General features: G+C 53.2%; 1 protein-coding gene across 1 annotated transcript in view; it reads left to right on the top strand.

Annotated features, from left to right (window-relative positions):
- The window catches only part of LOC139243547 (DDB1- and CUL4-associated factor 11-like), a gene marked incomplete at both ends in the record, with an annotated part of 35,951 nt that extends 10,763 nt beyond the window's left edge, over nt 1-25,188 (top strand). Inside the window, 5 exons of the mRNA XM_070870789.1 lie at nt 9,530-9,630; nt 19,777-19,877; nt 20,510-20,656; nt 22,854-22,908; nt 25,120-25,188. Coding sequence (XP_070726890.1) covers nt 9,530-9,630; nt 19,777-19,877; nt 20,510-20,656; nt 22,854-22,908; nt 25,120-25,188 — 473 coding nt within the window. The remainder of the gene's footprint in view (nt 1-9,529; nt 9,631-19,776; nt 19,878-20,509; nt 20,657-22,853; nt 22,909-25,119) is intronic.
- Nucleotides 25,189-25,446: the final 258 nt, after the last annotated feature.

Here is a 25,446-nt window from a genome sequence, read left to right as displayed (position 1 = left end):
CGTTTCGTGCCAATTTCCCAAGTTTTGAGATTTGAGGTAGTCTGTGATTAACCTTGTCACACACCAATATGAACCGACCAAATAGGATAGGTTTTTGCTTAGTGTAGGGTCCAATCTTTTCCAGGCATACAATCTGGGCGTTGTGGGTTGAAGTAGTGGATATGCCCCACATTTATCGATACGGGGACTCGAACTTCCATACCGGTTGGAGAACAGAGGATGGTGGCATTCATTTTATGTAATAGGTCACGTCCACACAGATTTACTGGAACTTCCTTGGACAGTGGGAATGAATGACTATCTTCGTAATCTTCTAATTGTACATTGATAGGGTCAGAGAAAAACATTTGCTGCTCGTGTCCAGGTAGTCCAATCGCTGAGGTTTGGTTCGTGGAAGTGTGAATTCCCTTCGTATCTTCCCTTGAAAGGACCGAATAGGTGGCACCAGTATCCACTAGGAATGGGATATCCTTTCCTTGTATTTGTATTTTTACTCCAGGTTCTCCTATGGCATTTAACGAAACGACGGGTAGCTGTTTGTTCGTAGCACTTGGATCTGGGATTGGGCGTCATTGGTCATTATACGGGCAATTTGATCATTGGCCGAGTTGCTTTTTGAATCTGTGGTCCAAATGGATTTTGAACAGAGAAATTAGTCTGAGGCCTAGCATGTACCTGGACCTGGGTCGTTCTAGGGGGGGGGAGGGAGAGGAGGAGGTAGTCTATTACCGGCCTGTTGAGCCCAATCATAATTTGGTTGTTGCTGGTTTGACGGGCAATTTCTAGCCCAGTGTCCAGTCTGGCCACAATTGTAACAGGTGCTATATTGTCCTCGCCCTGCACCTCCTCTCCCTCTTCCCCTGAAATTTCCTCCTCTGCCTCGCCCTCTTCCTCTACCCTGGGGGGGGGGGGGGTGGGAGGGGGGGGCCGTAGGACGGTGTCGCTGGGGCGGGTGTTGTTGGAGCTGCTTGTTCCATAAACACAGTGACCTTGCTTTTAGATTCTCTATTTCGCTCTTGTATGTCCTTTAACATAGATACAGCCTTGGATAGCGATTCCTGTCGCCATCCGAGACAAACTAGTTTAAAGGGATCTCTGAGTTCGGGTCGTAGCCCGTTTACCACGGCGCTGATCATGGGAGATTCTACCACCTCTATTTTCATGCCTGAACATTGGTTCATGATCTCTCGCACTCTTTTTACATAATCCTCAACATCCTCCTCCTTTCTTTGTGTAGTTTCCATGATTTTGGACCAATTCGTTTTCCTCGGGAATACTTGATGTAAGGCCTCCCAACTTCTTCCCCAGAGCCCCTCTCCTGGCTTCGTGCCGGGATCTGCTTTGGGAGCCTCTCGATGGGTTTTAAAATCTGTGAATTTTGTCTCGAATTCAGCACATTTAGTGTCCTTTAACCATGCTTTCAGCAAAATTTGACCATCTAATATACTGGGTTCGTGGCACAACATGGTCATTTTTAACTGGTCTATGGCCTTTTCAATACTGGTTTTAGGGTCTGCCAATCCTTCCACAATTGTTCTTAATTCATTTGGTGACCATGGTCGATAAATAGGAATCGGAGCCCCGTCAGGGACTGGATTGGGGAAAGTCTTACTGGGAATGCAGATGGCTCTAGGGCACTGGGCCCTTGTCCACGAGCCTGACTTCAGGGCCACTTGCAGGGCCGTCATGGTATTGATTTCCTTGTGACGGATCTACTTCTCCTGCAGCCACACCTGCATTGTTGGGAGCGGGTGTTACCCCGTCTCCCTGTGCTCCGGCCCGAGGGTCGCCCCCTCCCTGTTGGCCTGGAGCACTCGCTTGGGGTGGAACATATGGCGGTGGTCGATGGCTGTCGGAAGTCCAATCCTCATCCCAATCCTCATCCCAATCCTCATCCCCATCCCAACCCTTAGGGCCATTTGGCGCGTGTGCCTTTGTTTCATTAGCAACCATTACAGATGGATTTTTACCGTGTCTAGGGTGATTTACCTGCTCTACTCGTTCCTCCACCTGCTTTCTACCTCGAGTACACTGCTGGCTAACCCTTAGGCTCTTCTCCTGTCGTTCCTCAGCTTCCCTTTTCCAATCTCCAAACGCCGACCAATTTACTTTCTTTTTACCTCTTCTACCTGGGTCTCCCTGTCTATAAGGCACTCCTCTAGACATGTTATTCTCTAAATTAAATGAACCATCGGGTGGAAATGGCCTGTTTTCACCCTTAGTCCATTTTACCCATTTTTTTTGGGTGGTCAATTGAAGACTGACCACAATTCTGGAGCATAAACTAGGCTGGTGTGCCCTTTGGTGGTGTTTCACTTGCTCCGGCACCCATTCTGGATGATTACAATTTCTCACAGTTTCTGATCTCTCAATCCTTTTGGCCAACCGAGTTCTCTACGCCCACTTCCCCTGGCCGTTACGTGGCCTGAAAAGGCTCTTAATTCGGGCTCAGTCTGGGTGTGTGAGAGATGTTGGCACGAACCAACCGCAGTTGATCAATCAATTACTGTTTCTTTTCTCAATCAATCTTTGTTTTTCCGAATCACAATTTTCCCTAGTGACTCTTCCCGTTTCTCTAATTGCAATGTCACACAAAAGTATTGAACACAACAGTATAACAAGGACAACTAGGACAATCAACATTCACGCGGGTATACAAATCAAAACCTTAAACTCTATCTAAACAAATAGTCAATTCTCAGTCAGCATTGTACGCCACTACAGACTCAGTCCTTAACTTATCTTCATAAAATTTATGGTCCTATTACACACGGACCCTGATCCTATCACACAAGGACCCTGTCCTTTCTAAGGCAGTCCTATCGCACAAGGAACTTTCCTTTAGGGACTTGTATTATCCTATCAAACAAGGATCATTCCCTTTATGGTCCTATCACACAAGGACCCTGATCCTATCACTCAAGGATCATCGATCAATAGCGCTCTTTTTTTTACCTTTTACGAATGAAAATCTCCCCGGACTGTTTCCAGGTCGGATATTTTCAGGATCAGATCCCTTCTGCCTGCAAGTTGAGAAGGAAATGATTACAAAAATAACTTTAGCTCTTAAATGTTGAGCCTCGTAGATCGCAGTACCTCCACTATGGACGACAGATTACATCTGTGATTCAACAGTAAAGAGACCTCTTGTGAGCAAAAGGCTCACCTTATTCTGGCCAGTTAAGCCCTTCACTAAAGAGGTACTATGCCAGCATCTGTTTACTCACAGGGTAGAGAGTAAGCGATCTCGGTGGAACCTCCAAGAAGTAACTGTCGAAATCTCGACACTCAGTATACGACTCCAACACAATCAGCTCCGGTAGATGTTCCTTCAATAAGTTTTACTTGCAGCAAGGAAGAGTCTCACTCAGTCAAAGGCTAAGTGACGACTCCCAATATGGTACAGTTTCACAAAATATTTATTCAGTAAAAAACAAGTTATGGTTCCATCCTGTGTATTGGTTTTGCAGTCAGCGAAAACAAACAAAGAGTTAATGATTACCCCATCCTTGTCTTACCGATATATAAAACGGAAAAGAGTGACTAAAGTAAATGTTGGTCCCTTAGAAGATGAGAAGGGGGATTTAATAATGGGAAATGTGGAAATGGCTGAGACCTTAAACAATTATTTTGCTTCGGTCTTCACAGTGGAAGACACAAAAACCAGGCCAAAAATTGCTGATCACGGGAATGTGGGAAGGGAGGACCTTGAGACAATCACTATCACTAGGGGGGTAGTGCTGGACAGGCTAATGGGACTGAAGGTAGACAAGTCCCCTGGTCCTGATGAAATGCATCACAGGGAATTAAAAGAGATGGCGTAAGTTATAGCAGATGCATTCGTTATAATCTACCAAAATTCTCTGGACTCTGGGGAGGTACCATCGGATTGGAAAGCAGCTAATGTAACGCCTCTGTTTAAAAAAGGGGGTAGACAAAAGGCAGGTAACTATAAGCCGGTTAGTTTAACATAGAAAATGCTTGAAGCTATCATTAAGGAAGAAATAGCGGGACATCTAGATAGGAATAGTGCAATCAAGCAGACGCAACATGGATTCATAAAGAGAAATCATGTTTAACGAATATACTGAAATTCTTTGAGGATGTAACGAGCATGGTGGATAGAGGTGTACCGATGGATGTGGTGTATTTAGATTTCCAAAAGGCATTCGATAAGGTGCCACACAAAAGGTTACTGCAGAAGATAAAGGTACATGGAGTCAGAGGAAATGTATTAGCATGGATAGAGAATTGGCTGGCTAACAGAAAGCAGAGAGTCGGGAAAAATGGGTCCTTTTCGGGTTGGAAATCGGTGGTTAGTGTTGTGCCACAGGGATCGGTGCTGGGACCACAACTGTTTACAATATACATAGATGACCTGGAAGAGGGGACAGAGTGTAGTGTAACAAAATTTGCAGATGACACAAAGATTAGTGGGAAAGCGGGTTGTGCAAAGAGATTTAGATAGGTTAAGCGAATGGGCTAAGGTTTGGCAGATGGAATACAATGTCGGAAAATGTGAGGTCATCCACCTTGGGGGGAGAAAAAAAACAGTAAAAGGGAATATTATTTGAATGGGGAGAAATTACAACATGCTGCGGTGCAGAGGGACCTGGGGATCCTTGTGCATGAATCCCAAAAAGTTAGTTTGCAGGTGCAGCAGGTAATCAGGAAGGCGAATGGGATGTTGGCCTTCATTGCGAGAGGGACGGAGTACAAAAGCAGGGAGGTCCTGCTGCAACTGTACAGGGTATTGGTGAGGCCGCACCTGGAGTACTGCGTGCAGTTTTGGTCATCTTACTTAAGGAAGGATATACTAGCTTTGGAGGGGGTACAGAGACGATTCACTAGGCTGATGAGGGGGTTACCTTATGATGATAGATTGAGTAGACTGGGTCTTTACTCGTTGGAGTTCAGAAGGATGAGGGGTGATCTTATAGAAACATTTAAAATAATGAAAGGGATAGACAAGATAGAGGCAGAGAGGTTGTTTCCACTGGTCGGGGAGACTAGAACTAGGGGGCACAGCCTCAAAATACGGGGGAGCCAATTTAAAACCGAGTTGAGAGGGAATTTCTTCTCCCAGAGGGTTGTGAATCTGTGGAATTCTCTGCCCAAGGAAGCAGTTGAGGCTTGCTCATTGAATGTATTCAAATCACAGATACAGATTTTTAACTAATAAGGGAATTAAGGGTTACGGGGAGAGGGCGGGTAAGTGGAGCTGAGTCCACGGCCAGATCAGCCATGATCTTATTGAATGGCGGAGCAGGCTCGAGGGGCTCGATGGCCTACTCCTGTTCCTAATTCTTATGTTCTATGTTCTTATGCCTTTCCATTTTTCTCAAATGTCTCTTTTGTGAGTGATTTTGGTGGGCCAGACAGCAATGACTCGATTAGGGTGTGATAATGTGCTATTACCGGCTTTTCATTGTTCTAGGATTGTCCAGTTTCCCGGCCAGTTATTTGGGCCCATGATTTCCATAGAGGTTGATTGGGTATTTGCATATTATGGATGAGTTCTGTACACGAGATGATGGCTGGTAATTTGAGTATCTCTTCGGGGGTGAATTGGTGCTGCATCTTTACAACCTTTATCCAGTCCTTCTAAGGTCTGGTATAGCGACAGACTATACAGGGGAGCACAATGGGTGGTACTTATCTCAGCAAGACAATTTAATGTTGTCTGGTGGCTATTAATCAGCAGTTCCAATCAGGGTTAGCATGTTTATGCAAACAGACTGTCTGTTGCAGAAGTTTCTAGCGGGTCCTGGACTCCATTTTGTTTTATGGCAAAAAGGGTCCAAAAAAAACAGTGTAATGCAACTTAAAAAAATACATTTCCACACTGCGCCCCGCAGCGACGCCCAGCCCCAGCGACATTACCTCCGACACCGGACACTGCTTTTCCATCGTTTGCAGTAATCCCAGTGGTTCGATGGGCAGCACTCCCTGGCTACTGAGTCGGAAAGTTGTTGGTTCAAGTCACAGTCCAAAGACTCGCGCACACATAATATAGGCTGACACTCCAGGGTAGTGCTGAGGAGGCTCCGCACTGTCGGAGGGGCGGTACTGAGGGAGCGCCGCGCTGTCGGAGGGACCGTACTGAGGGAGCGCTGCGCTGTCGGAGGGGCAGTACTGAGGGAGCGCCGCACTGTTGGAGGGGCGGTACTGAGGGAGCGCCGCGCTGTCGGAGGGACCGTACTGAGGGAGCGCCGCACTGTCGGAGGGGCAGTACTGAGGGAGCTCCGCACTGTCGGAGGGGCAGTACTGAGGGAGCGCCGCACTGTCGGAGGGGCCGTACTGAAGGAGCACCGCACTGTCGGAGGGGCCGTACTGAGGGAGCGCCGCACTGTCGGAGGGGCAGTACTGAGGGAGCTCCGCACTGTCGGAGGGGCAGTACTGAGGGAGCGCCGCACTGTCGGATGGGCAGTACTGAGGGAGCACCGCACTGTCGGAGGAGCAGTACTGAGGGAGCGCCGCACTGTCGGAGGGGGGGCAGTACTGAGGGAGCGCCGCACTGTCGGAGGGGCAGTACTGAGGGAGCGCCTCACTGTCGGAGGGGCAGTACTGAGGGTGCGCCGCACTGTTGGAGGGGCAGTACTGAGGGAGCGCCGCACTGTCGGAGGGGCAGTACTGAGGGAGCGCCGCACTGTCGGAGGGGCAGTACTGAGGGAGCGCCAATTTTCTCTTTCGGGATGAGACATTAAACCCGTCTGCCCCCTCATGTGGGACATTATTGGAAGAAGAGCAGAGAAGATATCCCCAGTGCACTGGCCAATATGTATTCCTCAATCTCCTTCAATCATATAAAATTCTTACAGTGCTTGACAGGGTAGATGCAGGGAGGTGTTTCCCCCGGGCTGGGGGGGTCACAGTCTCGGGATAAGGGTTCGGCCATTTAGGACTGAGATGAGGCGAGATTTCTTCACTCAAAGGGGGGTGAATCTTTGGAATTCTCTGCCCCAGAGGGCTGTGAGTGCTCAGCCGTTGAGTATATTCAAAGAAACAAAAAAAAGACTTGCATTTCTATAGCGCCTTTCACGACCACCGGATGTCCCAAAGTGCTTTACAGCCAATTAAGTACTTTTGGAATGTAGTCACTGTTGTAATGTGAGAAACATGGCAGCCAATTTGTGCACAGCAAGCTCCCACACACAGCAATGCGATAATGACCAGATACTATTATTTTTTTTAATGTATTTATGTATTTTAGTGATGTTGATTGAGGGATAAAATATTGGACAGGACACCGGGGATAACTCCTCCGCTCCTCTTCAAAATAGTGTCATGGGATCTTATATTTCCAGTTGAGAAGGAAGACGGAGCCTAGGTTTAACATCTCATCCGAAAGGCAGCCCCTCCGACAGTGCGGCACTCCCTCAGTACTGCCCCTCCGACAGTGCGGCGCTCCCTCAGCACTGCCCCTCCGACAGTGCGGCGCTCCCTCAGTACTGCCCCTCCGACAGTGCGGCGCTCCCTCAGTACTGCCCCTCCGACAGTGCGGCGTTCCCTTGCCCCTCCGACAGTGCGGCGCTCCCTCAGTACTGCCCCTCCGACAGTGCGCCGCTCCCTCAGCACTGCCCTTCCGACAGTGCGCCGCTCCCTCAGCACTGCCCCTCCGACAGTGCAGCACTCCCTCAGCACTGCCCCTCCGACAGTGCGGCACTCCCTCAGTACTGCCCCTCCGACAGTGCGGCGCTCCCTCAGCACTGCCCCTCCGACAGTGCGGGGCTCCCTCAGCACTGCCCCTCCGACAGTGCGGCACTCCCTCAGTACTGCCCCTCCGACAGTGCGGCTCTCCCTCAGTACTGCCCCTCCGACAGTGCGGCACTCCCTCAGCACTGCCCCTCCGACAGTGCGGCGCTCCCTCAGTACTGCCCCTCCGACAGTGCGGCACTCCCTCAGTACTGCCCCTCCGACAGTGCGCCGCTCCCTCAGCACTGCCCTTCCGACAGTGCGCCGCTCCCTCAGCACTGCCCCTCCGACAGTGCAGCACTCCCTCAGCACTGCCCCTCCGACAGTGCGCCGCTCCCTCAGCACTGCCCCTCCGACAGTGCAGCACTCCCTCAGTACTGTCCCTCCGACAGTGCGGCGCTCCCTCAGTACTGCCCCTCCGACAGTGCGGCACTCCCTCAGTACTGCCCCTCCGACAGTGCGGCGCTCCCTCAGCACTGCCCCTCCGACAGTGCGGGGCTCCCTCAGTACTGCCCCTCCGACAGTGCGGCACTCCCTCAGTACTGCCCCTCCGACAGTGCGGCGCTCCCTCAGTACTGCACTGGGAGTGTCGGCCTGGATTTTTCTTGTGCTCAAGTTCCTGGAGTGGGACTCGAACCCACAACCTTCTGACTCCGAGGTGATAGTGCTACCCACTCAGCCACAGCTGAAACTGTCAAGGCTGAAATCGAAACATTTTTGGACTCCAGGGGAATCGAGGGATATGGGGATCGGGCGGGAAAGTGGAGTTGAGGTCGAAGATCAGCCGTGATCGTATTAAATGGCGGAGCAGGCTCGAGGGGCTGTATGGCCCACTCCTGCTCCTGTTTATGTTCTTAACCAGGTAAGCTGCTTTTATGATGTCGATTATCAGCACGTTGCTATTTGTGGGAGCTTGCTGTGCGCAAATCGGCTGCTGCCTTTCCTTCAACAGCGACGGCAATTCCAAAAGTACTTCATTGACTGTAAGACGCTTTGGGGCATGCCGAGGTGGTGAAAGGCAAGTTCTTTCTTTCTAATTCATTTACCAGTGCAACCGATTGAAGTGTGCATGTTGTTGCTGTGGAATCAAACCCCGCAGGTTAAATGGGGTCTCCGTGGCATTTCACACCTTGCCGTTCCCACAATTTGGCAATTTCACGGTTACGCAGGATATTGGTGAGGCCACACCTGGAGTACTGCGTGCAGTTTTGCTCTCCGTATTTACGAAAGGATATACTTGCTTTGGAGGCTGTTCAGAGAAGGTTCACTCGGTTGATTCCGGGGATGAGGGGGTTGACTTATGAGGAAAGGTTGAGGAGGTTGGGCCTCTACTCATTGGAGTTCAGAAGAATGAGAGGTGATCTTATCGAAACGTATCAGATTATGAGGGGGCTCGACAAGGTGGATGCAGAGAGGATGTTCCCACTGATGGGGGAGACTAGAACTAGGGGGCATGGTCTCAGAATAAGGGGCCGCCCATTTAAAACTGAGATGAGGAGGAATTTCTTCTCTCAGAGGGTTGTAAATCTGTGGAATTCTCTGCCCCAGAGAGCTGTGGAGGCTGGGTCATTGAATATATTTAAGGCGGAGATAGACAGATTTTTGAGCGATAAGGGAGTGAAGGGTTATGGGGAGCGGGCGGGGAAGTGGAGCTGAGTCCATGATCGGATCAGCCATGGTCGTATTAAATGGCGGAGCAGGCTCGAGGGGCCGAATGGCCGACTCCTGCTCCTATTTCTGATGTTCTTATGTAATGTGTCCGGCCTCCTGACTTGTATTGTATGCAGCAATCTCTGCACGTAGCTCTGTTCCGGTTGTTTTTGCTGTTGCACAGGTTTCTAATCGTGTTGTCGTTGCCCCCCCCCGACAGAGAGAGCATGGGCTGTGCTGCAATGGAAGTTTTTCCCACGGAGAATGCTCCCGCGTGACCTCGCAGTAAGTTCTATCGTGCCTTCGAGCCGCTCCGCGCCGGCGAGCTTCGCCGCGAGAATTGGTTTTGCCTGTGTTGTTTTCCCCTTTACACCAATCCCCACCTCTTCCCCCACCGGTCCGGCACTCCCGAGACCTCACCCCCCTACCTCAAATGGAACGTTGGCCTTTATTGCAAGGGAGTTATCGTCTAGAAGCAGAGAAGTCCTGCTACAATTGTACCGGGTATTGGTGAGGTCACATCTGGAGTACTGTGTGCAGTTTTGGTCTCCGTATTTAAGGAAGGATCATCATAGGCAGACCCTCGGAATCGAGGAAGACTTGCCTCCACTCTAACAGTGAGTTCTCGGGTGGCTGAACAGCCCAATACGAGAGCCACAGTCCCTGTCACAGGTGGGACAGACAGTGGTTGAGGGAAGGGGAGGGTGGGACTGGTTTGCCGCACGCTCCTTCCGCTGCCTGCGCTTGCTTTCTGCACGCTCTCGGCGACGAGACTCGAGGTGCTCAGCGCCCTCCCGGATGCACTTCCTCCACTTAGGGCGGACTGGTCTTTGGCCAGGGACTCCCAGGTGTCGGTGGGGATGTTGCACTTTGAGGCTTTGAGGGTGGTCCCTTGTAACGTTTCCTCTGCCCACCTGGGGCTTGCTTACCATGAAGGAGTTCCGAGTAGAGCGCTTGCTTTGGGAGTCTCGTGTCTGGGGCATGCGGACAATGTGGCCCTGCCCAGCGGAGCTGGTCGAGTGTGGTCAGTGCTTCGATGCTGGAAGGATACACTTGCATTGGAGGCTGTTCAGAGAAGGTTCACTCGGTTGATTCCGGAGATGAGGGGGTTGACTTAGGAGGAAAGGTTGAGGAGGTTGGGCCTCTACTCATTGGAATTCAGAAGAATGAGAGGTGATCTTATCGAAACGTATAAGATTGTGAGGGGGCTCGACAAGGTGGATGCAGAGAGGATGTTCCCACTGATGGGGGAGACTAGAACTAGGGGGCATGGTCTCAGAATAAGGGGCCGCCCATTTAAAACTGAGATGAGGAGGAATTTCTTCTCTCAGAGGGTTGTAAATCTGTGGAATTCTCTGCCCCAGAGAGCTGTGGAGGCTGGGTCATTGAATATATTTAAGGCGGAGATAGACAGATTTTTGAGCGATAAGGGAGTGAAGGGTTATGGGGAGCGGGCGGGGAAGTGGAGCTGAGTCCATGATCGGATCAGCCATGATCGTATTAAATGGCGGAGCAGGCTCGAGGGGCCGAATGGCCGACTCCTGCTTCTATTTCTTATATACCTCCCTATCTCTGTGACCTCCTCCAGCCCCACACCCTCAGTTTTAATCGCTCCACCATTCACAGCCGTGTCTTCAGCTGCCCGGGCCCTAAGCTCTGGAAGTACCCTCCCTTCTGGTGCTGGTCTCCCACTTTCCCTCCTGCTGCCCTGTATCCCAATTCCCGCTCACCCATCACCCCATGTGCCCCGTGTCCTAACTCGCACCAAGTCCCACTCACCCATTCACCCCCTGTGCTCACTGCCCCATGTCCTAACTCGCACCGAGTCCCACTCACCCATCACCCCCTGTGCTCACTGACCCGTGTCCTAACTCACACCCAGTCCCACTCACCCATTCACCCCCTGTGCTCACTGCCCCGTGTCCTAACTCACACCCAGTCCCACTCACCCATCACCCCCTGTGCTCACTGCCCCGTCCTAACTCGCACCGAGTCCCACTCACCCATCACCCCCTGTGCTCACTGCCACGTGTCCTAACTCGCACCGAGTCCCACTCACCCATCACCCCCTGTGCTCACTGCCATGTGTCCTAACTCACACCCAGTCCCACTCACCCATCACCCCCTGTGCTCACTGACCCGTGTCCTAACTCGCACCCAGTCCCGCTCACCCATCACCCCCTGTGCCCCGTGTCCCAACTCGCACCAAGTCCCACTCACCCATTCACCCCCTGTGCTCACTGCCCCGTGTCCTAACTCGCACCAAGTCCCACTCACCCATTCACCCCCTGTGCTCACTGCCCCATGTCCTAACTCACACCCAGTCCCGCTCACCCATCACCCCCTGTGCTCACTGCCCCGTGTCCTAACTCGCACCGAGTCCCACTCACCCATCACCCCCTGTGCTCACTGATCCGTGTCCTAACTCACACCCAGTCCCACTCACCCATTCACCTCCTGTGCTCACTGCCCCGTGTCCTAACTCACACCCAGTCCCACTCACCCATCACCTCCTGTGCTCACTGCCCCCGTGTCCTAACTCACACCGAGTCCCGCTCACCCATCACCCCCTGTGCTCACTGCCCCGTGTCCTAACTCGCACCGAGTCCCACTCACCCATCACCCCCTGTGCTCACTGCCCCGTGTCCTAACTCACACCCAGTCCCACTCACCCATTCACCCCCTGTGCTCACTGCCCCGTGTCCTAACTCGCACCCAGTCCCGCTCACCCATCACCCCCTGTGCTCGCTGCCACGTGTCCTAACTCACACCCAGTCCCACTCACCCATCACCCCCTGTGCTCACTGACCCCGTGTCCTAACTCACACCCAGTCCCGCTCACCCATCACACCCTGTGCTCACTGCCCCGTGTCCTAACTCACACCGAGTCCCACTCACCCATCACCCCCTGTGCTCACTGCCCCGTGTCCTAACTCACACCCAGTCCCACTCACCCATCACCCCCTGTGCTCACTGACCTACATTGGCTCCCGGCCGGGCAACACCTTGTAATTTAAAATGTCCCCATCCTTGTTGTTTTTCAATCCCTCCGTGGCCCTCGCCCCCTCCCAATCTCTGTAACCTCCTCCAGCCCCGCAACCCTCCGAGATCCCTGTGCTCCTCCAATTCTGGCCTCTTGACCATCCCCTGATTTCCATCGCTCTGCCATTGGTGGCCCCAAGCTCTGGAATTCCCTCCCTCAACCTTTCCGCCTCCACCTCGCTCTCCTCCTTTAAGACGCTCCTTAAAACCCACCTCTTTGACCAAGATTTTGGTCAGCGTTCCAGTGAAATGCCTTCCCCGCATTGCAACAGTGACTACACTTTGTAAAGTACTTAATTGGCTGTGAAACGCTTTGGGATGTGCGGTGGCCTTGAAAGGCCACTGGACGTCCCAGGCACTATATAATTGTTAATTGTTTTGTCGAGTGATTGCGCGCTGTATTACAGCAGATGCGCTGCTGTGCCTTATCCCAACTGATCTCGTTAGCCTTCTGCAACCATAAAATGGCCCAATTTAAGCAGCACATTTGTTGAAAGCAAAGAGATCTTTTTTTTTACTATTTCTTGTTTTTTAAAAAGTCCACATTTTTTTAAAAAGCATCTCACTACTTGCTGTAAACCTGCGTTGCTTGTGGTCGTTTACAGAAATGTCATAGAAACATAGAAACTAGGTGCAGGAGTAGGCCATTCGGCCCTTCGAGCCTGCACCACCATTCAATAAGATCATGGCTGATCATTCCCTCAGTACCCCTTTCCTGCTTTCTCTCCATACCCCTTGATCCCTTTAGCCGTAAGGGCCACATCTAACTCCCTTTTGTATATATCTAACGAACTGGCCTCAACAACTCTCTGTGGTAGGGAATTCCACAGGTTAACAACTCTCCGAGTGAAGAAGTTTCTCCTCATCTCGGTCCTAAATGGCTTACCCCTTATCCTTAGACTGTGACCCCTGGTTCTGGACTTCCCCAACATCGGGAACATTCTTCCTGCATCGAACCTGTCCAATCCCGTCAGAGTTTTATATGTTTCTATGAGATCCCCTCTCATCTAAGTTCCAGTGAATACAGGCCCAGTCGATCCAGTCTCTCCTTATATGTCAGTCCTGCCATCCCGGGAATCAGTCTGGTGAACCTTCGCTGCACTCCCTCAATAGCAAGAATGTCCTTCCTCAGATTAGGAGACCAAAACTGAACACAATATTCCAGGTGAGGCCTCACCAAGGCCCTGTACAACTGCAGTAAGACCTCCCTGCTCCTATACTCAAATCCCCTAGCTATGAAGGCCAACATACCATTTGCCTTCTTCACCGCCTGCTGTACCTGCATGCCAACTTTCAGTGACTGATGAACCATGACACCCAGGTCTCGTTGCACCTCCCCTTTTCCTAATCTGTTGCCATTCAGATAATAATCTGCCTTCCTGTTTTTGCCACCAAAGTGGATAACCTCACATTTATCCACATTATACTGCATCTGCTATGCATTTGCCCACTCACCTAACCTGTCCAAGTCACCCTGCAGCCTCTTAGCGTCCTCCTCACAGCTCACACCACCACCCAGCTTAGTGTCATCTGCAAACTTGGAGATATTGCACTCAATTCCTTCATCTAAATCATTAATGTACATTGTAAATAGCTGGGGTCCCAGCACTGAGCCCTGCGGCACCCCACTGGTCACTGCCTGCCATTCTGAAATGACGAGACAATTTTAGAATCATTTGGCACAGAAGGAGGCCATTCGGCCCATCGTGCCTGTGCCAGCTCTGTGAAAGAGCTGTCCAATTAGTCACACCCCCTTCCCTGCACTTTCCCCCGTAGCCCCTGCAAATTCTTTGCTTTTTAACGAATTCTCCAAACCCCTGTTAACAGTTACAATTGAGTCTGCCTCCACTGCCTTTTTAGGCAGCGCGTTCTAACCCACAAAAAAAATCTCCTCTAATTCCCCCTCCCCGCTCCCTGGCCACCTGACCCCGGTCCTTTTGCCGATTACCTTAAATCGGTGTGCAGTTACTGACCCTCCTGCCAGTGGAAACCGTTTCTCCTGATTGTTTTTGGTCGAGACAATCATAATTGTGACCACCGGGGAGGTTTAATGCCTTTGTGCAGTGTGTCATCGGCACAAGACTGTTGTGCTCAACCTTTATAAATCACTGGTTAGGTCTCGGTTCTGGGCACTGCATTTTAGGAAGGATGTCACAGCCTTGGAGAGGGTGCGGAGGAGATTTACTCCAATCATAGAAAGGTTACACACAGGAGGAGGCCGGTTGGCCCGTTGAGCCCGTGCCGGCTCTCTGCAGGAGCACCTCAGCCAGTCCCACTCCCCCGCCCTTACCCCAGAGCCCTGCAACTTTTGTTCTTTCAGGTACTTATCCAACTCGCTTTTGAAAGCCACGGTTGCGTCTGCCTCCGCCACATAACACACAACATAATACAGGCAGTTCCTTGAAATCGAGGAAGACTTGCCTCCACTCTAACAGTGAGTTCTCAGGTGACTGAACAGTCCAATACAAGAACCACAGTCCCTGTCACAGGTGGGACAGACAGTGGTTGAGGGAAGGGGAGGGTGGGACTGGTTTGCCGCACGCTCCTTCCGCTGCCTGCGCTTGCTTTCTGCACGCTCTCGGCGACGAGACTCGAGGTGCTCAGCGCCCTCCCGGATGCACTCCCTCCACTTAGGGCGGGACTGGTCTTTGGGCCAGGGACTCCCAGGTGTCGGTGGGGATGTTGCACTTTATCAGGGAGGCTTTGAGGGTGGTCCCTTGTAACGTTTCCTCTGCCCACCCTGGGGCTCGTTTGCCGTGAAGGAGTTCCGAGTAGAGCGCTCGCTTTGGGAGTCTCGTGTCTGGGGGCCATGTGGACAATGTGGCCCTGCCCAGCGGAGCTGGTCGAGTGTGATCAGTGCTTCGATGCTGGGGATGTTGGCCTGGTCGAGGACGCTAACGTTGGTGCGTCTGTCCTCCCAGGAGATTTGCTGGATCTTGCGGAGACATCGTTGGTGGTATTTCTCCAGCGATTTGAGGTGTCTACTGTACATGGTCCATGTCTCTGAGCCATACAGGAGAGCGGGTATCACTACAGCCCTGTAGACCATGAGCTTGGTGGCAGATTTGAGGGCCTGGTCTTCAAACACTCTTTTCCACCACCCTTTCAGGCCGTACATTCCAGATCCCAACCACTCGCTGCATAAAGTTTTCTTCATGTTGCCTTTGGTTTAACCTCAGTGGTGGGGTAAAGTTTTAGAATTAATAATCAGGGAAAACATTAACAGGCACTTGGAGAGGTTTAAGCTAATTAAGGAGAGCCAGCTCGGATTTGTAAGATTGTGTGTGACTAATCTAGTTGAATGTTTTGACGTAGTATGCTCCATGCTGCTCTTTTAAGGTCCTGCTGCTGATGGTCCTCGCAGGTCGTATGCAAAGAGGGATGTAAGGGATGACTAACCTGATTCTCCTGCCAAATCACTCTCCTTCCCTCTGGTGCAGGAGAGTGACGGCTGTGAAAGGGGCGATTGGATTGGACGTCACCAAAATCCAGGTCGGTGATTGGAGCGTGGGCCGGTACAGCAGGAGCGGCGAGGTCGGGGCGAAGGAGCGGCGAGAGATCGTGGAGGGACGTGATCGGGGTCCAGGAGATATGTGCGATATGTGTGCGCACTGGGCCCGTGCAGCAGAGCTTGGTCTCCAGTCGTCCTGGTTAACCCTTGCCCACTGGACCGAGACCTCGCTCTGTCAAGCCCCGTGTGGTGGCTGGTGTGCAACGGTCACCCCACGTTAAAACAATCCACCCACAGGCATCTTCCACCCTTCAGGATGTAGCTCGGGATTCGGAATATTAGGTCCTTCATTGAAACACTGTGAACTCATCCTTTTTGGCGTGGAAGCAAGTCATCCTCGCTTCGAGGGACCGTCTATGATGATGATAAATGTTTTGATGCAGTAGCAGAGAGGGTTGAGGAAGGGAACTCAGTCGATGTTGTCTGTGTAGATTTTAAAGAAACGTTTGACAGAGTACCACATAAAAGGCTGGTTGACCAAATTGAGGCTTGTGGAATAGAAGGGTCAGTGTCAACTTGAATAAGAAATTGGCATAAGGACAGAAAACAGCCAGTCGTGATTGGTTGTTTTTCCAGACTGGAGGATTGGAGACAGTGGTGTTCCTCGAGGATCAGTGCTAGGGCTATTTTTAGATTTATAAATGACATTGGATTACAGAGTAAAATTTAAAAATTTGCCGATGATACCAGAATGGGCAGACAAGTGGCAGATGGCATTTAATACAGAGAGCTGTAAAGTGATGCAATTTGGCAGAAGGGGTAGGGGGAGGCAATATAGACTTAATGGCACAGTTCTAAAAGGTGTGCAGGGACAGAGGGAACTGGGGGTTCATGTGCATAGATCTTTGAAGGTGGCAAGACATATTGAGAGAGTAGTTAGCATAGGATTATGGGATCTTGGGCTTCATAAATAGAGGTATTGAGTACAAAAACAGGGAAGTTATGCCTGAGGGAACCTTTATAAAGCTCTGGTTCAGCCTCATCGAGAGAATTGTGTCCAGTTCTGGTCACCACACTTTAGGAAGGGTGTGAATGTCCTCGAGAGGGTGCAGAGGAGATTGACCAGAATGGTTCCAAGGCTGAAGGATTTTAGCTACACGGTTAGGTGGAGAAGCTGGGGTGGTTCTCCTTGGAGCAAAGGAGGTTGCGAGGGGATTTGATCGAGGTGCACAAGATAATGAAGGGTTTGGATAAGGTATACAGAGAAAGGCTGTTCCCATTGGGGGATGGTACTAGGGGACACAGATTTAAGGTTTGGGGCAAGAGATACAGGGGGAACGTGAGGAAGAACTTTCTTACACAGCAAGTGGTAATGACCTGGAACTTGCTGCCGACGATGTGGGCGTCGCTGGCAAGGCCGGCATTTATTGCCCCTTGAGAAGGTGGTGGTGAGCCGCCTTCTTGAACCGCTGCAGTCCGTGTGGTGAAGGTGCTCCCACAGTGCTGTTAGGGAGGGAGTTCCAGGATTGTGACCCAGCGACGATGAAGGAACGGCCGATATATTTCCAAGTGGGGATGGTGTGTGACTGGGAGGGGAACTTGCAGGTGATGGTGTTCCCATGCGCCTGCTGCCCTTGTCCGTCGGTGATAAATGTCGCGGGTTTGGGAGGTGCTGCCGAAGAAGCCTTGGCGAGTTGCCGCGGTGCATCTTGCAGACGGTACACACTGCAGCCAGGGGGCGCCGGTGGTGGAGGGAGTGAGTGTTGAAGGTGGTGGGTAACGTGGCCGATCGAGCGGCCTGCTTTGTCCTGGATGGTGTCGAGCTTCTCGAGTGTTGTTGGAGCTGCACTCATCCAGGCAAAGTGGAGAGTGTTCCATCACACTCCTGACTTGTGCCTTGTAGACGGTGGGAAGGCTTTGGGGAGTCAGGAGGTGAGACACTCGCCCCAGAATACCCAGCCTCTGACCCGCTCTTGTGGCTGGTCCAGTTCAGTTTCTGGTCAATGGTGACCCCCAGGATGTTGATGGTGGGGGATTCGGTGATGGTAATGCCGTTGAATGTCAAGGGGCGGTGGTTAGACTCTCGCTTGTTGGAGATGGTCATTGCCTGGCACTTGTGTGGTGTGAATGTTACTTGCCACTTATCAGCCCAAGCCTGAATGTTGTCCAGGTCTTGCTGTATGTGGGCACGGACTGCTCCATTATCTGGGGAGTTGTGAATGGAACTGAATATTGTGCAGTCATCAGCGAACATCCCCACTTCTGACCTTATGATGGAGGGAAGGTCATTGATGAAGCAGCTGAGGGTGCTTGGCCGAGGACACTGCCCTGAGGAACTCCTGCAGCGATGTCCTGGGGCTGTCGGGACTGACCTCCAACCACCACAACCATCTCCCTGTGTGCTGGGTTGTCTTCTTAGGTGGTCGCTCGTATCGAGGGTGACTTGCTTCCACACACAAAAGTTCACAGCTGTTCCAATGAAGGACCTAATATTCCGGACCCCGAACTACATCCTGAAGGGTGGAAGATGCCTGTGGGTGGATTGTTTTAACGTGGGGTGACCGTTGCACACCAGCCACCACACGGAGCTTGACAGAGCGAGGTCTTGGTCCAGGGGCGAGGGTTAACCAGGACGACTGGAGACCAGCTCTGCTGCACGGACACAGTGCGCCCACATATCGCACAGTGTGGGCTGGGCCCGTGTTGCCCCCTGGGCCCCGATCACGTCCCTCTACAATCTCTCGCCGCTCCTTCGCCCCGACCTCGCCGCTCCTCCGCTCGGTATGATTCCAGCCAGGGAGAGTTATCCCCCTGATCCCCATTGACTTCAATGGGAACAGTTTCTCCATCTCTACTCTGTCCAGACCCCTCATGATTTTGAACAAATCTCCTCTCAACCTTCTCTGCTCCAAGGAGAACAACCCCAGCTTCTCCAGTCTCTCCACATAACTGAAGGCCCTCATCCCTGGAACCGTTCTCGTAAATCTCTTCTGCACCTTCTCTAAGGCCTTCACATCCTGCCTAAAGTGCCGTGCCCAGAATTGGACACAATGCTCCAGTTTCGGGGGGGTTGGAGGCAGAGATGAGAATTTTATTTTACGCAGCGAGTCATGATGATCTAGTCCGCACTGCCTGAAAGAGCATTGGTAACAGATTCAATCACCACTTTCCAAAGGGAATTGGATAAGTGCACATTGGACCCCGGGGAGGGGGGTCAGAGCACACCATTGACACCGGGCCCCAGGGTTGGGGGGGGGGGTTGGAACATACCATTGACATCGAACCCCGGAGAGGGGGGGGTTTGGAACATACCATTGACATCGGACCCCGGGGAGGGGGGTCAGAGCACACTATTTACACCGGGCCCCGGGGAGGGGGTTAGAGCACACCATTGACATCGGACCCCGGGGGGGGGGGGGGTGGGGTCACAGCATACTATTTACACCGGACCCCGGGGGGGGGGTGGAACATACCATTGACACCGGACCCCGGGGGGTCGGAACATACTATTGACACTGGACCCCGGGGGGGGGGGGGGGGGGGGAACATAACCATTGACACCGGACCCCGGGGGGTCGGAACATACCATTGACACCGGACCCCGGGGGGTTTGGAACATACCATTGACACCGGACCCCAGAGGGGGGGGTGGTCAGAGCACACCATTGACTGGATTTAGCCCACAATGAGCGTTTTTTGTGGCCTGGGAGCCAGAATGGTCGGGTGTTGAATATACATTTTTCTACTTCCCTCTTCCTCTCTCTCTCCCGGTTTGTTGGGCCTCAGTTTCTTGTACATTGTTCTTATGGTGTGTCAACACAGGTGATTGTCTTAATATCCCCCTCACCCGCCCCCCACCGGCCAGCTGATTTTACAATGGAGGAGTGCGCGGTACTGTTGGAGGCCCCGTTCTAACCGCTGCGATCCGTCTGTTACAGCTTCCTCCCCAACCACATGTCGCACGTCGACTCCTTCACACAGAAAGCCTTCTGCGGCATTTACTCAGAGGATGGGAGAATCTTCATGTCGGCCTGTCAGGGTGAGCGGACTTCCTTTAGAGGGGCGGGGGAAGAGAGTCGGCTGTTGGGTTCGCACACGTCCGGATGTGGAATGGGCAGCATGGCCTGACTGGGGGAGGGGGGAGCGCTAGGTGACTGGGGGGGAAGGGACTGGTTGGGGAGAGGGGGGTGGGGACTGGTTGGGAAGGGGGGGGGACTGGTTGGGGAGAGGGGGGTGGGGACTGGTTGGGAAGGGGGGGGGGACTGGTTGGGGGGGGGGGGGGGAGGGGACTGGTTGGGGAGGAGGGGGGAGGGGACCAGTTGGGGAGAGTGGGGAGGGGACCAGTTCGGGGGAGAGGGTGGAGACTGGTTTGGGGGGGGGGAGGGGAGGGGACTAGTTGGGGGGGGAGGGGAGGGGGCTGGTTGGGGAGAGGGGGGGGAGGGGAACTGGTTGGGGAGCCATGGTGGGAAACTGGGGAAAGGGAGTGGAGTGGAGAGGGGAGCAGTGGGCGGGGGAGGAGGTGTTCCTGTTGTCAGGGCGAGGTACCCTATGGAAGGTAGCCTGTGATCATGGGGACTGGGATCCACTAACCCTGAGCTGCTTGGTGATGTACTGATAACCAATAGTGGCCCAGACCTGTCTCAGTTTAAACCCATGTCCGTCCTTTCCCAGACCAGAACATCCGTCTGTATCGCACGAGGGGAGGAGTCTTGAAGAATTTCAAGACAATTCGTGCGCGCGATGTGGGTTGGAGTATTCTCGATGTGGTCTTCACACCTGACGGAGCAAACCTCCTTTATTCCAGCTGGTCTGACTACAGTGAGTAATCGTCGTGACCTTGTTTTCATAAGTCTTTAACATGTCATTCCACCCCCCCCCACCCCCAACCTTCAACCCACCCACACCGAGATCTCTGCGCCACTCCAATTCTGGCCTCTTCCGAATTCCCCTCGCCCCACCATTGGTGGCCCTGCCTTCAGCCGCCTGGTCCCTCAGCTTTGGACTGCCCTCCCTAAACCTCTCTGCCTTTCTCTCCTTTTAAGACGCTCCATACAACCTGGCTCTCTGACCGAGCTTTTGGTCACCTGTCTTAATATCTCCTCTTCAGGTTCACGATTTTGTCTTCATTTACAATCCTGTAAACTTTGCTCATCCAAAGCCTTGCTGTGTGTCCCCTTCATTGGCTCCTGGTCTGGCAACGCCTTGAATTTAAAATTCTCATCCTTGTGCTCAAATCCCTCCATGACCTCCTCCTTCCCTATCTCTTGTCACCTCCTCCAGCCTTACAACCCACAGGATCTCTGCGCTGCACTAGTTTTGACTACTTGACTATTCCAACGCACTCCTGGCTGACCTCCCACATTCTATCCGACGTAAACTAGAGGTGATCCAAAACTCGGCTGCCCCCGTGTCCTAACTCGCACCGAGTCCCACTCACCCATCACCCCCTGTGCTCACTGCCCCATGTCCTAACTCACACCCAGTCCCACTCACCCATCACCCCCTGTGCTCACTGCCCCGTGTCCTAACTCGCACCGAGTCCCACTCACCCATCACCCCCTGTGCTCACTGCCCCGTGTCCTAACTCACACCCAGTCCCGCTCACCCATCACCCCCTGTGCTCACTGCCCCGTGTCCTAACTCGCACCGAGTCCCACTCACCCATCACCCCCTGTGCTCACTGCCCCGTGTCCTAACTCACACCCAGTCCCACTCACCCATCACCCCTGTGCTCGCTGCCCCGTGTCCTAACTCGCACCCAGTCCCGCTCACCCATCACCCCCTGTGCTCGCTGCCCCGTGTCCTAACTCGCACCGAGTCCCGCTCACCCATCACCCCCTGTGCTCACTGCCCCGTGTCCTAACTTGCACCGAGTCCCACTCACCCATCACCCCCTGTGCTCGCTGCCCCGTGTCCTAACTCGCGCCGAGTCCCGCTCACCCATCACCCCCTGTGCTCACTGCCCCGTGTCCTAACTCACACCCAGTCCCGCTCACCCATCACCCCCTGTGCTCACTGACCCGTGTCCTAACTCGCACCGAGTCCCGCTCACCCATCACCCCCTGTGCTCGCTGACCCCGTGTCCTAACTCGCACCGAGTCCCACTCACCCATCACCCCCTGTGCTCGCTGACCCCGTGTCCTAACTCGCACCGAGTCCCACTCACCCATCACCCCCTGTGCTCGCTGCCCCGTGTCCTAACTCGCACCCAGTCCCGCTCACCCATCACCCTCTGTGCTCGCTGCCCCGTGTCCTAACTCGCACCGAGTCCCGCTCACCCATCACCCCCTGTGCTCACTGCCCCGTGTCCTAACTTGCACCGAGTCCCACTCACCCATCACCCCCTGTGCTCGCTGCCCCGTGTCCTAACTCGCACCCAGTCCCGCTCACCCATCACCCCCTGTGCTCGCTGACCCCGTGTCCTAACTCGCACCGAGTCCCACTCACCCATCACCCCCTGTGCTCGCTGCCCCGTGTCCTAACTCGCACCCAGTCCCGCTCACCCATCACCCTCTGTGCTTGCTGCCCCGTGTCCTAACTCGCACCGAGTCCCGCTCACCCATCACCCCCTGTGCTCGCTGACCTACATTGGCTACCGGTTAAACAACGCCTCGATTTAAAAATTCTTATCCTTGTTTACAAATCCCTCCATGGCCCTCGCCCCCTCCCTATCTCTAACCCCCTCCAGCCCCATAACCCCCCGAGATGTCTGCGCTCCTCTAATTCTGCCCTCCTGACCATCCCTGATTATAATCGCTCCACCATCGGTGGCCGTGCCTTCTGTTGCCTGGGCCCCAAGCTCTGGAACTCCCTCCCTAAACCTCTCCGACTCTCTCTGTCTCCTCCTTGAAGACGCCCCTTAAAACCTCCTTCTCTGACCCAGCTTGTTGGTCACCTGTCCTAATGTCTCCTTCTGTAACTCGGTGTCATATGTTGTGTCTGATGAACACTCTTCTCGCTCCCTGTACCACCGGCCCATTTTATAACCTGTCTCTTTCTGTCCCCACCCTCACAGTTCACGTGTGCGGCATCGAAGGAGACAGCGAAGTTCACACTGCCCTGGACTTGAAGTAAGTGCAGTCTTTTCTCTCCCCCCCCCCCTCCCCCGATCCCCTCGCGGTTAGAACCTAATATTCCGGATCCCGAACTACATCCTGAAGGGTGGAAGATGCCTGTGGGTGGATTGTTTTAACGTGGGGTGACCGTTGTACACCAGCCACCACACGGGGCTTGACAGAGCGCGGTCTCGGTCCAGGGGCAAGGGTTAACCAGGACGACTGGAGACCAGCTCTGCTGCACGGACCCAGTGCGCCCACATATCGCAGTGTGGGCTGGGCCCGTGTTGCCCCCTGGGCCCTCGCCTCTCCCGGGCCCCGTACCCTCGCCTCTTGTGGGCCCCGAACACTCTCCTCTCGTGGCCCCGATCACATCCCTCTACGAACTCTTTGCTGCTCCTTCGCCCCGACCTCCCCGCTCCTGCTGTACCTGCCGGCCCTGCAGTCAGCCGTCGCCCTCCTGCAGCAGCACGCGCTGCTCCCTGCAGTGGTATGCCATCGCACGCTGCTCCCTCGACTGGCCCCGGCCTGCTGATGGTCAGTGCGTGTCTGTATGCTACATCCCCAGCATCGAAGCACTGACCACACTTGACCTGCTCCACATGCCCGACGCGAGACTCCCAAAGCAAGCGCTCTCCTCAGAACTCCTTCACGGCGAACAAGCCAAAGCTGGGCAGAGGAAACGTTACAAGGGACCACCCTCAAAGCCTCCCTGATAAAGTGCAACATCCCCCACCAACACCTGGGAGTCCCTGGGCCCAAAGACCAGTCCCGCCCTAAGTGGAGGAAGTGCATCCGGGAGGGGCTGAGCACCTCGAGTCTCGTCGCCGAGAGCGTGCAGAAAGCAAGCGCAGGCAGCGGAAGGAGCGTGCGGCAAACCAGTCCCACCCTCCCCTTCCCTCAACCACTGTCTGTCCCACCTGTGACAGGGACTGTGGTTCCTGTATTGGACTGTTCAGTCACCTGAGAACTCACTGTTAGAGTGGAGGCAAGTCTTCCTCGATTCCGAGGGACTGCTTATGGTGATGATAGAAACATAGACAATAGGAGCAGGAGTAGGCCATTCGGCCCCTCGAACCTGCACCGCCATTCAATATGATCATGGCTGATCCTCTATCTCAACACCATATTCCCGCTTTCTCCCCATACCCCTTGATGCCTTTTGTATCTAGAAATCTATCTATCTCCTGGGGATGTTGGCCTGGTCGAGGACGCTAACGTTGATGTGTCTGTCCTCCCAGGGGATTTGCGGAGACAGCGTTGGTGGTATTTCTCCAGCGCCTTGAGGTGCCTACTGTATAGGGTATTGGTAAGGCCGCACCTGGAGTACTGCGTGCAGTTTTGGTCACCTTACTTCAGGAAGGATATACTAGCTTTGGAAGGGGTACAGAGACGATTCACGAGGCTGATTCCGGAGATGAAGGGGTTACCTTATGATAGATTGAGTAGACTGGGTCTTTTCTCATTGGAGTTCAGAAGGATGAGGGGTGATCTTATAGAAACATTTAAAATAATGAAAGGGATAGACAAGATAGAGGCAGAGAGGTTGTTTCCACTGGTCGGGGAGACTAGAACCAGGGGGCACAGCCTCAAAATACGGGGGAGCCAATTTAAAACCGAGTTGAGAAGGAATTTCTTCTCCCAGAGGGTTGTGAATCTGTGGAATTCTCTGCCCAAGGAAGCAGTTGAGGCTAGCTCATTGAATGTATTCAAGTCACAGATAGATAGATTTTTAACCAATAAGGGAATTAAGGGTTACGGGGAGCGGGCGGGTAAGTGGAGCTGAGTCCATGGCCAGATCAGCCATGATCTTGTTGAATGGCGGAGCAGGCTCGAGGGGCTAGATGGCCTACTCCTGTTCCTAATTCTTATGTTCTTATGTTCTACTGTACATGGCCCATGTCTCTGAGCCATACAGGAGGGCGGGTGTCACCACAGCCCTGTCGACCATGAGCTCGGTCTATGTTTCTTGGTATCTGTTATAAAGCCGTGTTATTTGCAGGGCTCAAAAGATCGAGAGACCGAAAGCCAGTCTCTGTACAGAATAGATGGAGCACGTGTACTGTAAGAGTACTAGCTCTTACTCCCACTATTGGGAACGGCCGTGCTGTGCGTGTCATCGCGGACTCGAGTAGCAAGCAGGTTTGCCAACCGTTGGTCCTGACAGCAATGAGCTTTGAACCCCTGCTATCTCTCTCTCCCTCTCTCTCCCCTTCCACCCTGCAGTCCGGACGAGCGGCGGTTCTGTGTGTTTTCGCTGACGGTGTCGTCGGACGGACGGGAGATTCTCGGAGGGTAGGTAACCGTAGCGACGGTGCGCTGACGTTGGCAGTCCGTCCCCAGATGTTAAACGGTTCAAGCCCGCACGCTCCCCCCCCCCACCCCACCCCCTGCCAGGCCCAGCACTGCTGGCTTCGTTGATTAAATCGTCGTAAATTAGTATTTTATGTCTTCATTGCTCCGGGAGCTATCGCGCCGGAAAGAATGACCGAAATTTGTGTTGGCTCGTCGCCTCCCCTGTGCTCGCTGACCGACTTATTTTCAAATCCCTCC

The sequence above is a fragment of the Pristiophorus japonicus genome, unplaced genomic scaffold (assembly GCF_044704955.1).
Source record: "Pristiophorus japonicus isolate sPriJap1 unplaced genomic scaffold, sPriJap1.hap1 HAP1_SCAFFOLD_1734, whole genome shotgun sequence".
In the NCBI taxonomy this organism is placed as follows: Eukaryota; Metazoa; Chordata; class Chondrichthyes; family Pristiophoridae; genus Pristiophorus; species Pristiophorus japonicus.
Note: the sequence above shows the minus strand (reverse complement) of the source record. Positions and strands in the feature narration are given on the sequence as shown.